This window comes from Festucalex cinctus, chromosome 1 (assembly GCF_051991245.1).
Source record: "Festucalex cinctus isolate MCC-2025b chromosome 1, RoL_Fcin_1.0, whole genome shotgun sequence".
NCBI lineage: Eukaryota > Metazoa > Chordata > Actinopteri > Syngnathiformes > Syngnathidae > Festucalex > Festucalex cinctus.
The window spans coordinates 63,236,913-63,253,151 of record NC_135411.1 but is presented as its reverse complement, the minus strand read 5'-3'; the positions used below and the strand labels follow the sequence as shown (position 1 = coordinate 63,253,151).

The window sequence follows — 16,239 nt, the reverse complement described above, 5'->3', positions numbered from 1 at the left end:
CTCATGGACTTTCACAGATGTTTTATTTTGTTAATTATGTGATCCTGCCATGACTGGTGTGTGACCTGCGTACTTAACAGTCACTTGCAATGTTTATATGTTACCTTTAGGGATTTTTTTTAACCTTTAGTTGGCTTTGGTTGTCATGTTGCCACTGCCAGAGGATGTACGTGTGTCTTGTGGAGAGGATTTTTAATACCAGAAAAGACTTTCCTGTCCCATTCATTAAGGAAATTATGTAACTGGATGGGCGGCACGGTGGACCAGTGGTTAGCACGTCCGCCTCCCAGTTCTGAGGACTCCGGTTTGAGTCCAGGCTCGGACCTTCCTGGGTTCAGTGCATGTTCTCCCCGTGCCCGCGTGGGTCTTCTCCGAGTACTCCGGTCTCCTCCCACATTCCAAAGACATGCATGGTAGGTTGATTGGGCGCTCCGAATTGTCCCTAGGTGTGCGTGTGAGTGTGGATGGTTGTTCGTCTCTGTGTGCCCTGCGATTGGCTGGCAACCAGTCCAGGGTGTCCCCCGCCTACTGCCCAGAGCCAGCTGAGATAGGCGCCAGCACCCCCCGCGACCCTTGTGAGGAATAAGCGGTCAGGAAAATGGATGGATGGATGTAACTGGATGTGACATTGACCACACGTGAAAAATGTCCTTTGGTGGGTGAAAAAATGTACACAATCATTACAATTCAAAACAGAGTAGTTTGTCATTTTGTGCGAATTGCAGAAATGATCGGGTGTTGTTTTGCTAGCCAATAGCCATGATGTCATAGATGCAAACCAGCTCCTGCCTTAATTATTCAAAGCTGGTTGATGTAGCTCTATTTTGTGCCTGTGCTTGGTTTGGTTTCTGCATTGCGTGCCTGAGTTAAGGGGATTGAGCAGAACTGGTACAAGGCCATGTTGGTGCAACTGCTAACCATCAGGTTTGTGTAGGTCTGTCCGCGGAAGGCAGACTGGAAGATTCTTCTAATCAAACTTGGGGGAAATGTGACCAATCACAGCAAGCAGTTTATTGATCTTTCCCAAAATCCAAAACAAAACTAATTGTAGGCTAACACTACACTAATGTGTTTTATATGTTCACATTTGCATCTGCTGTCTAGCTTGCCTGTGTCTGATCATAGCTGACACTTAAGTGTGAGGACAAAAGGTCATTTCTTTGGTGAAAGATAATACCTTAACAATTGTGTGCGTGATCCAGAAAAAAAGTGATTCATGTGAACAAAGTGTGAATTTACCAGCTATGCGCGGCCCTGCTCTTCATCCCATGCTGGCTTTAAACAGAAATAAATGGGGAGCTCCAGTTTTCCAAATGTCTATTCAGCATGACCTCATTCGTGAACGTGATTCAAGTTTGTAAATCCTACAAATAGACACAGCAACGTCTTCGATGGTGTAAGATGATGAATGCGGTGGCTTTGCCAGCATTTTGTTGGAAGTATGTTGAGGTGTTTCTGAATTTATCTTCCAGGAAATGAAAAAGATTCTCGCTTCCTGTCACAAGAATTCCAGCGTACATTGAAGGGAATAGGAAGGAAAAGCAACAGTTTAAACCCACTAGGCTTTTTATAGAGAAATTAAGCTTGTAACCTCTTGTAACCACAACTGGCACTTTTGTTGTGGATGCAGTTTATTTATCCCTTGAGGGAAATGAAGGAATTATAATATAAGGGCCGTTCCCTGTTACTTTTCTATGAATCAAAGTTCAACTACAACTTTCATTGAAGAAAAATGGATCACAATGCAATATTTGGATGGTCCGAAGATGAAGTAAGCTAGTCCATGATTAAGACTCTCACGTCAGCCTGCAAAGCGTGCCTGTCAGTATTACCCAATAATTAAGGTTTTAAGTGTCACGTACCAAACCTCAGTCGGGTTACAAGTTTATATTGGAACCAAGTGGAGACTGGCTGCATTTTGGTGCCTATTATATGTTGGTGGAGATATATTTGTGGGTCTGTGTGGTTTTTTTTTTTTTATTATTATTATTATTATAAGAAAAACAACTGCTTTATAATCCTTGGCCAAAAAAATCGTCATTGAAAAAGTTCTTGGCTGATATAGAGAATGCTATTAGTTCACAGACCAACTTTTAAAAGTCTGAATCATTGTGCAATGCCATAATAGCCCATTCAATTTAAAACTTAAGAAAATTAAAACATACACCAAGTTCAGTGGGCACGTCCTTGGTCCACATGACACTTCTTGAAGGACGTTATTGTTGTTGCAGTGAAATCGGCTGTGGCGATGTTGATAGAATGTACTTTTTCAGAGTGTACAGAAGCAGACCAACTGCAGTGCCAACATGTTGTCTGCAGTCCTTGACAGCTGTCATTGGATTACATGAGGCTTTTAATCATATGGTTCAGTTTTGAGGGGGGAAAGTGGGTTTGGTGAGCAATTGTGTGGGTTGTGGTTGTGGATATGATGAAGGTACTTACTTTACAGAGGGATCTTGTTAGATTAGGTTATATTGCGGATTTCCATAATTCAGGGGAAGGGTGCGGCGGGGGTCTGAATGGTGGGGGTTGTAGTTCAATGAGCATATTATCTCACAAGATAAATAATGATGCTGCAGTGATGACATTCTGGCAGGAAAGTTTAGTGAATGTGCAGCTCAGTGAGTAAGGTTAATCCTGTCATCTGGACTTGGGCCTTTATCGTGCTGTAATGAAAGCTGACAGACCTTGGATTTCTGGTCTGTGTGTCAGTTAATGGTTGTTGCAGACCAAGACTTTGCTGAAGACTGATCTGCGGTATTTTTACTGTTAACGTCTCTTTTGCTTTCATTCCACTTACAGTGGTTGTCTGCACACGTTTATATTTTGTATTGAAGAATTTCCAAACAGCTTGTGAACAAAATATGGAAAATAGAAAGATGGTGACCACATTCTTTTCTCATCTCAACAGATCGGGAGGACCAATCAATCCTTTGCACGTGAGTATTGTGACTTCATATTACATTGGCCTTTTTATGAAAGATCTTTATACATATCTTGCTTCGTCTGTTCTCTTGCTTAACCATTCCTATTTTTTTTCCATCCCTCCTCACCATTCAATCACCCTGACACAGTTGATCACTGCCCTTCATCCTGCTGTGGTTTACATAATTCAAGATTACTGCAAAACAGCTTCTTGTCTTCTCTGTGTTAAAAGGCAAAGGCAGTTGATAAACTCCCTTGCAGCTGTTTTGCAACATTGATATGTAAAAGAGGCTACAGATGGTATAATAGTGAAAACAAACGGCTCTATTCAAATCTTAAGTCAGGTCCTCACCAAATGATAGCATCCATGCTCTTAAAAATGTTATAGTTTTGTAGAATTTGTTTTGGATTTTTGGCACAATCCTGCTAGCTATCTGTCCTACATTTTGCTGTTTTACTATGTCGTAATGATTGCTGTGGAAAAGGGTAATTAAAACAACAAAGTTTGGGAAGCCTTTTGATCTTTGCTGATTGATGAATGGGACCATTTAATTTTGGCATTTTGCACGAGTATTCTGCCATTCATTATTTTTAATGAAAATACTTTTCAAAGTTAGACATAGACTGCCATGTGATTGTCTGGCGACCAGTTCAGAATAAACCGTGCCTCTCAACCAAAGTCAGCTGGGATAGGTTCCAGCACGCCCATGACCCTGGTGAGGATAAGCGGTACAGAAAATTGGTGGAAAGTTACCCAAAGATAACACAAGGCCACATTTCCTGTATATAAGCAATGTGTCCGCGGAAATGCTCCCACACAGTCAGTCAAGCGGAGCGCATACCGAAGTCACACAATAACATTTACTGATTTAGAAATTCGGTACACACAAAAGGCGCATCTCATCTCATTATGAGGGCGCGCCGTTGATTTTTGAGAATATTTAAGACTTTTAAGTGTGGCTTATGGCCGTAATACGGTAAATCTAATGTATGAAATGGGGGTAATGACTAGAGGTGGGAATCTTGGGGCACCTCACGATTCGATTGCGATTACGATTCAGAGGCTACGATTCGATTATAAAACGATTATTGATTTCCCCCCCAGGCAGCAGAAAAAAAAACAATGTATTTTTGTGCTTTTAATGTTTCGTACATTAGTTACAAAAATAGTACAAAAGTCCTCTCAGGCCTACATAAACTACTATTTCAGTATCAAGTTAACAGTTCAAAACAGTAAATAAAATACTCAAGTCCTCATTCTGTAACAACAGCTTTTAAGTATATTCAGTCTTCAACAGAATAAAACATAGCACTGAGCAAAAATATATTATTTTTATCCACTCAAAAGTGCATTGAGGTATAAATGAAAGACAATGTGAACTACTACTTCAATACAAATGCCTAAAAAAAAAAAGTGCTTTCCTGCTTTTTAAGTTGTGTAAAGATGAACATGTAAACATTAAAGTTTCTCAGAGGTACAAAAAAAAAAAAAAAACTCAAGTGCTTTTCTGCTTTTTAACTTGTGTAAACATGAACGTGTAAACATTAATGGGATCGTTCGGCTTTTTTAACATGAATCTCAATTTGATCCTCACCTCCCGTGTGTGCGATCAGCACTGACTTCTTTCTGACAGCGTTCGGTGACACGCGTTCTGGTTCGACGTTGGACGAGAAGAAAATAAAAAAGAAAATAGTCCAGCAAGATGGCTGGGGTCTCGGAAATAAAGCGTTTTTCTTCTAAAAACTATTTGTTTTCAAAAGCGTGATACATTTCCACCACAATACTCTTTTCTGAATAAAGTCAGACGCCATTACCGCCAGCCACTACTTTTCTGTTCGTTCGTTCGTATCACTGCGCGGCGCCCTGTAGAACGCTAACCGACGCACTGCAGCCAGCTAGCTGATACTTCCGCCTGAAGTTGTTTGCCTTTTCGGAGCAGATCTGATGTCACGAAGAGGTGGGTTGGTCAGCTCAGCCATGCTTGTTGTTGTTTTGAATCTCGAGGCGTGAGTTGTGGATGTGTACTCTCGGTCCGTCCCAAAAAGCGTCCCGAAGACCGCGCGCGCTACTGCGTTTCAGTTCCGCGTACTTTTCGCTCGTTTCGCTTCCCTTGGCATATTTATATAATCGGAATTTGGACGTTTGTGAATCGTTCTCGATTGTTCCACGGCCGAATCGTGAATAATCTAAGAATCGGAAATTTTGCACACCTCTAGTAATGACTCTAGTGTAGCTCAATGTAGCGGAATGAGAGTAGCATTTCTTCTTCACACATCTTCTCAAGTAAAAGTAAAGTATTGTGTGGTAAAACTACTATGAGAAGTACATTTTTTTTCAAACGGTTACTCAAGTAAATGTAACGGAGTAAATGTAACTTGTTAATACCCACCTCTGGTTCTCATATAAAGTAGATGACGAATAAGGATGTTGATAATCACAGCCGCATAAAGGCAAGATTTGTCAAACATTACAGATGGCAGTAAATCCAAATTTCAGCTTCCCAGCCACTGAAGAAGATTGATTTACAGCCCAGATGTGTGTCTAATATGCAATAGGAACACACCATTAAAAACGTGCTGTATGCTTCCTGGTGTCTATTTGCTGCATATTTGAAACATGACAACTGGGAGTGGCTCTTCAAAGGAAGAACTTGTAGAATTTCTTACTTAGAAGTCATGGATACTGTTTAGAAGTGAGCATGAGTCAGGCAATATTTAAAATGTGATACATCACTCAAGTAAAAAAAAAAAATCCTCCTTTTCGGAGTAAAAAGCTTGTTAACGTTGGTGGTTATTTCCAGAAAGGTCTAACATGATATTTTCTCACTCGTGCATAACTATGAAAACATGAAGCCAAATGGGATGTGATGACCTACATTGCCATGTCTGTATCCTGCCTTTGCGGGCTCACCCCTTGCATCTAAGTGCAGAGAAGCTAATAACCAGCTTGACTAAAGCCACTGGTATGTTGCCGCATGTAGAACTGCTGGACTGCCTTCTGTCTTGGCCATGGTTTTCCAGGCTCTGGGACCTGGTTGTGGGAAGTGTGGATGCTCCTCTCTCAACACAGCTATCATTAGAAACTCGCCTGAAAGCAGAGCCTGGAAAATTTGGAGACTAGCCCGCAAAACCACATGGTGGGCCGATAGAGCATTTCGGCAGATGGCTGATTATATAGAAAACAGCAACACATGCCTCCCGATGTTCACTCTGTCCCTTTTGTTTCTTCGTCTTTCTTTGATCTATTTGATGTTGATGTCTCTACCTTATACGAAACTGACTTGGATAAACCGTTTATCCACAATTTCAACCGTTTTGCTTTCAGAGGTGAATCAGGCGCTGGGAAGACGGAGAACACAAAGAAAGTCATCCAGTACCTGGCCCACGTTGCCTCCTCACACAAAGGACGCAAAGACCACAACATTCCAGTAAGAGCCCCACTCTGTCTTTGGCTTTAACCAAGCCCTCTTCCTCTATCATCCATTCTCCCTCTTTAACCCCAAAAATTGAATGGTCATGTTGACTGTATTATTACACTGTCGTGAAATGTGAAGTGGATAACCTAGTTTGCATATATTGCCGATTAGAAGTCCCATGCTAATCAACAGCTAACTTAATAGAGTTGTGCCTCGCTTGTTCCTGCTTCATGCCATGCAATGGCCGTTTTCATGGGGCTCGGCTTGTGTCTGACGTAACGCCTGCATTTGTTTATCCATAACAAACAGCCAGAATCTCCCAAAGCATTCAAGCTTCAGGCAAGTGCATCTCCCACTATCTCAATACAATATGTGTTATCATATGTGCATGTGTGTTTGCATGCCTTATCTTGAAATATCCACCACTTCCATAATGACTTTGCATGATTAATCGAAGCTTCTTTCTTTTTGAGGTATTTGTATGTGCTGGCTCGGCTTCCTCACTGGATTATTTGAAGCCAACTAAATTTGCCATGAAATCGGAGGGCACATGAAATTAAAGGCCAGGATGGAGTTTTAGTAGAAACATATATCAAATTTGCTTAAAAAAATTTACGTCCCGTTGCATTGAGTACTGTTTGTCATTTCTGAGTATTTGATGTCCATATCATTTGAAGCTACTGCACACAATGATCACAGTAAATAGAATGTCACATTGCAACAATTGTTGCAACAATCTGACACCTGAGCAGTAATTATCAACAAGGCATCCCTACTTTTTTTCTTCTTTTTTTTTGATGGTTTATAACAGGGGTTACCAACCTTTTCGAAACAGAGGGCTGTGAAGGTCTATGAGTTTCATACACACTTCTGAACAATTTTGCTCAAAATGACAAATAATGAATGACCTTCGTCTCTGTGAAGACACTGGTCATGTTAATGATTTCTCACAGCAATTATCAACAGTGATTTAACAAGGGAGGAAAGACAAATATCAATATTTAATACTTTTTTTCTCTGTAGTTCTCAGCACATTTTAACATTTTCAAATGATCACACGCATTATGTTCTTAGGAAATCACAATGTTCTATCACTGGTGATCTATTTCTAGAACAGGCCCATAGCTACTTAAGTGAGCATTTGGTGCTACCTGGTGTCAGCGGGCACAGTGTTGGTGACACCAGTAGATAGTCTACACAAGTATGTTCGATCATTCTCGAGGTCAAGTGTCCATTTTTATGAGGGAACCTTTTGATACATGCAAGATTGGGGTAATGCACATATCTTGACTAAGTATTAGCCATGTAGTGTAGTGAATGTGTTTATCATAACAAAATAACAAAATTTCAACATTTATTTCTAGGTTTATTATAGTCATGTTATTGCTGCATGGACAACAAATGAAAAATCTCCCTGCGTGCCATACTGCTTGGAACGTTGTCTTAATGTAACCATTGGCTAATTTGCCGCTAACTCAAAAGCAGTACTACTATACTAAATAAATAGTCTGTTGCAAAACAAAAAAACAAAAACAGTATTAGCGTATTAGGGTCCCTTGCCTGCTGCTTTAAGATCCTACAAACTCAGCAAATGATTTAATACATGTTTTGATTCAGTGGCTGTGAGCAAATAACTGTAAACCTTGGGCCTCAACTACTCCCCCTGCCATCAGTCTGACCTCCATCAGACTGCTCTCCTTCTGCAGCACATTATGGCTGCCTCTGAGCAAAAGCCAGAGGAATGTGGACACAGCAATTGAGAGAGAGAGAGAGAGAGAGAGAGAGAGAGAGAGAGAGAGAAATATGAGGTAGTGGAGAAACACACCAAATCACTTGGGAATGTCTGTCCATTCTGAAGTTGTACATGTGCTGATTTCAGAATTATTATACGTAATTGTCAGCTTCAAAAGACACTGAATAATAGCTGCATGAAAGATTAATATTTGTTATGCTTGTTGCTGAATTATGATCCACATCACTTGTCCACTTTGAAGCCATTAGGACTATTTTCACCATCTTTCGAAGTTGAATTGATAATATGCTACACAAGACTATAATATACTCAATCATTTTCTTTAGCTCTTGTTCTCATTCGTGTGAGTTAATTTTAGCAGCAGTATTTTTCCATTTCTGAAAGGTTTTGACTATTTCCATATTTATTTGTGTACTGTATTATGTGCATTGTCAATCCAAATCAGTATTATGAATTCCATTCAAGGCAGACCAAGTTCAAATTACCTATCACACACGGTCGCCACACTTATATTGCGCTATTATGTCAGACGCAGGATAAAGGTAGGCCACCAAGGCAACAGGTTTATTTCCGGTCGACAGCTGTCTCCTCTCAAACTGAGAGGAGAAAGGGGAATCAAAAAGTGGAGAACTAAAAACGCTCCACTGGGGAGGAAAAAACAGGCAAAAGGTACAGGGGACAACAAAAGGCGCTCCGCTAGGGAGGAAAAAAGGCTCAAGGCACAAGGGGTAACTAAGTGCGCTCCGCTGGGGAGGAAAAGGCACAAAAACAAGGCAAAACGACAAGGCAACGGGAACGGGAACGGGAACGGGAACGGGAACGGGAACGGGAACGGGAACGGGAACGGGAACAAGGACTCGAGGACTGTGGGACGCTTCCATGCACTGAGATGTGACACTTCGGCAACGGAGGGGAGAATGCAGATGGCTTTTATTGTGTGGGTTGATTGGTGGCAGGTGGTGATAATCATGGGCGGGGACCGGTAATTAGTGAGCGGCAGGAAGGGCAAGTGACCTGGGGTGAGAGGAGATTTAGGATTTCAAAATAAAACAGGAAACATGGACACAAAAATAAAAGCATGGACCGCCACGCCGGTGGCGGCGTGACAAAAACAGTTTATTACAAAAAAAAATGCTAGCATGATAGTGGAGAAAAACCTAAATACAAAATCAACGAAGTCCAAAAAACTCAAAACCCAAATTGACAAAGAAACACCAAAAAAGCAATGACAAAACAAGGGTACATGACATGTAACAGCGACATTTATGATCTAACAAAGACTAAAAGAAAGCAATAGCCAGATTGATAATGTGATTCACTCAAGGGAGTTCTCCACAATATCAATCTGGAATTGCTCCATGGTAATTTACTCGGAAAAGGCGGGACATTCTGTACAATACTTTGAGCTGATTGGACAATGCGGCATTGTGCATGTTTGTTTTGACCAATCATGGCCACGGATGAAAATGACGTCTTCGTTCTCGTCGAAGGGGGAAAAAAGCACGACCATCTTACCAGCTAGAAATGCTTGAAGCGCCTCTCGCTGTTCAACATTCAACAAGGAAACGATGAACAATTCTGCAAGAACAGAATTAATTGCAGTGTCCATTCGTCCATGTTAGGTTTGTTTGTTTACCCCAGCGTCGGCGCTGGCTTCCTGGTTTCGTTACAGCTGCATGTCCTGCCCCAAACACAATATCCCTCTGTGATTGGCGGTTCGGATCGGTGGAAATCAACAGGCTTGGTACAAGATGTATTCTCGGGAGTTTGTGAACTCGCAAATACCACGAGAATTCATCTTGCAGAGCAAGGTTACAATATAGTGCCCTACCTAGGGGTCGCGCCATTTTGTAGGGGTGTGTGAATGTCCAGGGAGCAAAAATGTAGGACACTCAAAATTACTCTGAAAAATAGTTAACATTGATGGTCACTCAACCGGGTTGATATAGACCACAATGCATTGCGAGTATGAAAAAAATTTGGCGCGAGTGACACAGTAAATAGTCCGAGATTTATGTGCCGGTGCGTCGTGACAGGTACGGACAGTGGTCATGTGATATGAGACTTAGAGAAAGTAGTGAGCTGGCTGTCAGAATCGCCGAATAGAATGAGGGGCACTACGTATTAGACTACTATGTAGTGCAGAGCTATATAGTGAATGAGGGGTTAGGGGATAAGGGTGGACATTTTTGGCTACAGCCTAGATCTAATCAGCACCAGATCAACAAAACACAGATCATGAAATATTTCACTTTATCGCCATGTCTATGGCAAAGGAAACAAGTGTCAAACTACTATGTGCTGAAATAAATTCTCTGTTTTGTTTTATGGCTTCACAACTGTTTAGATGTCTTGGCCCTCTTAACTTATTGAGTTCCCTTGACAAAAATCACATCATGCTGTCAAAAAGAAAGAAAGTAGAGCCAGAAGCTGCTCGGTTACAATCAACAAATTTTGCGATATCGGCAAAATGAACTTGGTAATGTTTAATTTATTTGTTGTTACAGGGTCCTTGCGCTTGCTCCCAAAATGCTCTGGGGTCGACTGAACTTTTTCTGCCAACACTATTTGTAGCCTTGTTGACCTCACAAACCACATAAGAATCATAAATGGGTCCTGGATCTCATGCAGATGCATTGGATGATCTCTTAAGAATGTCTGACTTGCAATGTCCATTACATTGACTTGAATAGATATTATCACAATTGAGAGTTACCTTAGAATATTAGTATTTGTTTTATGTTGCATGTGTTTGGTGTAAATACACACGTTTTAACCTTCTATGGTGTTTTGACCTTATACTCATACCTTGTTTACGTGTTTACAAATGTAATGCTCCATTTACCACGGTTTTAGCTTAACGGCAATAGAGTTCTTTTTTATTATTTCGTAAAGGAATTGAAGTTGTTGCCCAGCTAGATGTCCTCTGACTTTGTTTTCTCTCGCCGCAGGGCGAGTTGGAACGCCAGCTCCTTCAGGCTAACCCTATCCTGGAATCATTTGGTAATGCCAAGACAGTGAAAAACGACAACTCCTCTCGCTTTGTGAGTTTACGCTTCTGAACTGACCATCTTTTTTTTGACTGAGGTGCACGTATGTTTACAACTCAATGAAAAGATTTATGTCAACTCAGCATTATCCATCAGTGTTGTATAAATTTGTTCAGTTTACAATGGAAATACAACATCGATATTATGGACTTGACATTTTTATCTCCAGTTTTCCAAGGACATATTTGCATTGTGAGCAAGTGTCACCATCTTACTTCTATGGTGTGATATTTGAGCAAGTATAGTTTAGTACTTAAATGTAAACTCAAAATTAATTATTTTAAAAAATGCCATTGTCACTATGTACACACTTGTGATTGTATTTGTTTCAAAATGTGTATTTTTTCTTTTAGCCTGAATTTGTGTGTAAGAGTAAATGATTCACTCATGTATCAAGATTATGTCACCATATTATTATGTAGAGGAACTCACAGGAATGACCACAACTATTACTCAGACAGTATTTAAAAACGTGGCCAAGTGCAACCACTGTGGTGCTGAGATGCAGATGCAGCACATACTGAAGACTCAACTGGGATTTTAGCGTGAATACAAGTATTGATCTTTCTTGCCTGCAGGGCAAGTTCATCCGAATCAATTTTGATGTTGCGGGCTACATTGTTGGGGCCAATATTGAAACCTGTATCCTTTCTACTGAAAAATAGATTGAAGATGAATGCTGGTTGAAATCCAGTTTGTTTTTTCCTGACAATAATGATGTAGCTTGGGCCGAAAGTGTCTGGTTGCAGGATTATATAACAATATGATTGGCTGGCTGCAAGGTTTTTGTGAAAGTGCATGAAGAAATCCCATTCTTCAGTTACAGGCCATATTCTGTGTAATGCCATTGAATAGTTGCTACAGCACTAGCAAAGTGAATAGCTTGATTCCTGTTCTAATTCCACTGTCAGTTCTTAACATTTGCTGTCAGACCTTCTGGAGAAGTCACGGGCAATCAGACAGGCCAAAGATGAAAGAACTTTCCATATTTTCTACCGCTTGCTGGCAGGAGCCGGAGAGCATCTCAAAAGTGAGTTTATTCTGTAGCCAACATCACAGTCATAACAATGTATTTACTTGCAGCAAGATGAAGAGACATCAGAAAGCTGGTTTCAATTACCAGTAACATTTATGTGTACAGTGTTCCCTCGTTTTCCGCTGGGGTTAGGTTCCAAAAAAATACCCGCAATAAATGAAATCCGCGAAGTAGTTAGCGTTATGTTTTACATTTATTATGAATGTTTTAAGCTTCTAAAACCACTCACCACACAATTTATACAGTTTTCTCATCGAGGCATTTACATTTTCTCACATTGCTCTCTAAACATTCCTAAATGTTCAAACCGTCATAAATTTTATAAAGTAGTTTCATTACTGAAAAGAAAATGCATGCAAATTGCACTAAAAGTCTGCAAAACAGCAAGGCTGCGAAAATTGAACTGCGTTATAGCGATGGGGCACTGGACTTTTTCTGATAGTGCGTTGATTTTTTTTTTCAATTATTATTTCTATAGAAATGTCTGTACAAATATTCTTTAGAAACAAGGAATGCTGTAGCCTACTGTACTGTTTAAAGTGTGAGATGTGCCTCAGGGGAAGCATCGTCTTTTGCAACATGGATACATTTTGAGTTCCTATAGTGAGAGTGGAACATATCACGGGCGCTATGAAAAAATTACACAAAATAGATCATTTGTTGATAATAATCAGATTGTGAACAATTGGCTTTACAGTAATTAAAAGGATTTACGTGGATGGCTTTTTTTTTTTTTTTTTTTACAGTTTAAAAAAAAATGTATAGTGGGTAGTGTTGTTTTTTTGTTTTTTTTGTTTTTGTTTGTTTGTTTGTTTGTTTGTTTGTTTGTTTTTACCAGAACACAGTTGTAAATTAGATGTATCCAGTTCATCTATTTATATTCCAAGTCATTCAAAATGGACCTTAATGCAAATGTTTGAAAGATGTTTGTTTTGTTTCATGATCCCAAAAGTAAAAAGATATTATCAATCTTTCTCTCCCATTGCAGCGGACCTCCTCCTCGAAGGCTTTAACAACTACCGTTTCCTGTCAAATGGTAACATTCCCATCCCCGGCCAGCAAGACAAAGAAAATTTCCAGGAGACTCTGGAGGCCATGCACATCATGAGCTTCTCCCATGATGAGATTGTCTGTAAGTATGAGATGCGAATATATTGTTATACTCCACTCGGCCTCTCTCAACATTGATGACAACTATTTATCTCATGTTCCATCATTCTAAGATGTTTTGTTGTTGGGTTTTTGTTTTTGTTTTTTTTGTTCTCGTCAGGCATGTTGAAGGTTGTCTCAGCGGTGCTGCAATTTGGCAACATTGTCTTCAAGAAAGAGAGGAATACGGATCAGGCCTCCATGCCTGAGAACACCGGTGGGCTTTCAATAAACACACATACACACACTGTCACTTACATCAACACTCATGTACTGAGTGAGTCTTGAGAATGAGATGACACTAAGCGCACCTGCAGGTTTCCCCACAACAGGTGGTAGAAACCATCTTGTTCATATCTATAAAAATGCACACTCAAACAAGAAGTTGAGTTGTCTTCTTGGTATTTGATTGTGTGATGTTCTGATCAATCCTTCAAGTGTCGACAGGCCACATTGTTGAGTGTCAGCGTGATCCAATATCCCTGCAGATGTCAACCACATAATAGTCAATGAATAGACTGACAGAGAATAATTTGAGTCATTCCACATTTTGACCATATAATTATGTTTTTTTCTCTTCTTAATCCTTGGAATATTGTCATCAAATGTATTATTTTATAGGGTATATAAATGTGTAATTAAATTGTACAATATGTTAACCCTTCCTATTTTTATTTAATTTATTTTTTTGTTCTTTCAGCTGCACAGAAGCTTTGTCATCTGCTTGGAATGAACGTTATGGAATTCACAAGAGCTATCCTCACTCCGAGGATAAAAGTAGGACGAGACTATGTACAGAAAGCACAGACCAAGGAACAGGCATGTTGCTATTTAACTCTGCTCACAATAATAAATGACAGTAATTGTGATAGCTACACCCAAAGATGTATAATCATTTCTAGAAAATGGAAATTGTCCTGGCTCATTTGTCTACTAATTTACTGGTTTTCGCTCATTGCACAGGCTGACTTTGCTGTAGAGGCTCTGGCCAAAGCTACATATGAGCGACTGTTTCGCTGGCTGGTCCATCGCATCAACAAGGCCCTTGACAGGACGAAACGTCAGGGTGCATCTTTCATCGGCATTCTGGATATCGCTGGCTTTGAAATTTTTGAGGTGGAAATTAATCTTGTTTGGGCACAGCAATCTTGCACTTCTGACATCTTAACTAACTTGACTTCTGCCACACGTCTCATTTTAAGCTGAACTCATTCGAGCAGTTGTGCATCAACTACACCAACGAGAAGCTGCAGCAGCTGTTCAACCACACCATGTTCATCCTGGAACAGGAGGAGTACCAGAGGGAGGGCATCGAGTGGAGCTTCATCGACTTCGGCCTTGACCTTCAGCCCTGTATCGAGCTCATCGAGAGGCCGGTTGGTTCTCCTTCTTTGTATGCATGCAATGTTCAGGCTTTTTTGTTTCAAACAAGCTCTGTCCCTTCAGAATAACCCTCCCGGTATTCTGGCTCTGCTGGATGAAGAGTGCTGGTTTCCCAAAGCCACAGACAAGACCTTTGTGGATAAAGTGCTCCAGGAGCAAGGCACCCACACTAAGTTCCAAAAACCACGTCAGCTCAAGGACAAAGCTGACTTCTGCATCATCCACTATGCAGGGAGGGTATGTCACTCTGTCTAACTAGAGCACGGCTTAGTGAAACTTAGACACATGGAATGTTATTCTACTATAGAAGAGAAGGAAAAAGGTATCACATGACTACTACTTAAGAAGCGATGTCACATTTATTCATGCCCTTATGTCTGGCTAATGTTTTAAGGCACGGACTTCGATGAGTTACATCATTGCCTTCATACAATAGCCCAGTTGTTGTACTGCCGCCACTGTTGCTGCTGCTGGAGGATTCTCACATCTGGTTCACATTGATGTGAGACTGACGGCTTCGTTCAGCGATAGTTATATAACAGAGGTTTTCACCTTTGTGTGGTGTGCACTCATTTGTAAAGAGAAAACCATATCTTACAGTATGACAGTCCCATGCGGATGCTTGTCAGTCATTGCTGTTGATTTTAGAGCCTCTAGAGTCTTAATTGTACTTAAATGCCTTGTTCTGCTTCACACAGCGATGAGTATCAGTCCTGCGAGTGAAGCTTGCCATGCTAAACAGAGAAGAGACTTCATCCAGTATTCGGTCCGGGAGGCAGCATTTCATTTCAACTTGTTCAAATAAATCCTCCGAGACAGAGTAGTACTGAAGAGAAAATATGCGCAAACAGTGTGAGTTTGCTTTTCCGGGATTCTGATGAATCCCAGATGGGGAGCTGACATTCCTCATCTCAGGTTCCTCACCGTGTCAATTACTTGGTATGTCGTGCTGTGATCCAGCGCTCTTTTTAGTGTGTCGGGCATCACGGTGTTACAGGCTAATCCAATTAACAGCACGACCAAACACGAGCTGACATGGTCCCTGATGGACACAGTGATCTGTCAGTCAAATGAAAAGAGTGGACAGGAGCAAATTTGGGTCTGCACTTTGATGCCGTGTGTCAAAAGTACAGCCCAGTTGTAACCTTTAGTACAACACATACTGCCATAGTGTCATAAGTGGAAGAGGTTCACAATTGTAGTCCAAATGACATAGGACTGCTATTCCCTCAGGTGGACTATAAAGCTGATGAATGGCTCATGAAGAACATGGATCCCCTGAATGACAATGTGGCCACACTGTTGCATCAGTCCACTGACAAGTTTGTTGCTGAGCTCTGGAAAGATGGTGAGATGTTTCCGCAAGACCTATTTTGCCTCATTTTGGAGATGAAATAATGAGGAAAGAACACATCAAACATAACAAAGGATTAAAAAGTGAAGCTGATAAGGAAAGATGACGAAAAGAGAAAACGAGTAACAAGGATGAAAGAGTGGAAGGAGGATGCAAATAATTTGAGTAAAACA

General features: G+C 40.6%; 1 protein-coding gene across 2 annotated transcripts in view; it reads left to right on the top strand.

Annotated features, from left to right (window-relative positions):
• Positions 1 to 16,239, top strand: part of LOC144004121 (myosin-10) — a 66,921-nt gene that overhangs the window by 38,646 nt on the left and 12,036 nt on the right. The window contains exons 4-16 of one of the 2 annotated variants that reach the window (XM_077501087.1): positions 2,912 to 2,939; positions 6,251 to 6,353; positions 6,651 to 6,680; positions 11,046 to 11,138; positions 11,723 to 11,786; positions 12,076 to 12,174; positions 13,169 to 13,312; positions 13,451 to 13,546; positions 14,030 to 14,148; positions 14,293 to 14,445; positions 14,532 to 14,705; positions 14,776 to 14,949; positions 15,946 to 16,060. In XM_077501087.1, coding sequence (XP_077357213.1) covers positions 2,912 to 2,939; positions 6,251 to 6,353; positions 6,651 to 6,680; positions 11,046 to 11,138; positions 11,723 to 11,786; positions 12,076 to 12,174; positions 13,169 to 13,312; positions 13,451 to 13,546; positions 14,030 to 14,148; positions 14,293 to 14,445; positions 14,532 to 14,705; positions 14,776 to 14,949; positions 15,946 to 16,060 — 1,392 coding nt within the window. The remainder of the gene's footprint in view (positions 1 to 2,911; positions 2,940 to 6,250; positions 6,354 to 6,650; positions 6,681 to 11,045; positions 11,139 to 11,722; positions 11,787 to 12,075; positions 12,175 to 13,168; positions 13,313 to 13,450; positions 13,547 to 14,029; positions 14,149 to 14,292; positions 14,446 to 14,531; positions 14,706 to 14,775; positions 14,950 to 15,945; positions 16,061 to 16,239) is intronic. The other variant, XM_077501078.1, reaches the window with a different exon arrangement.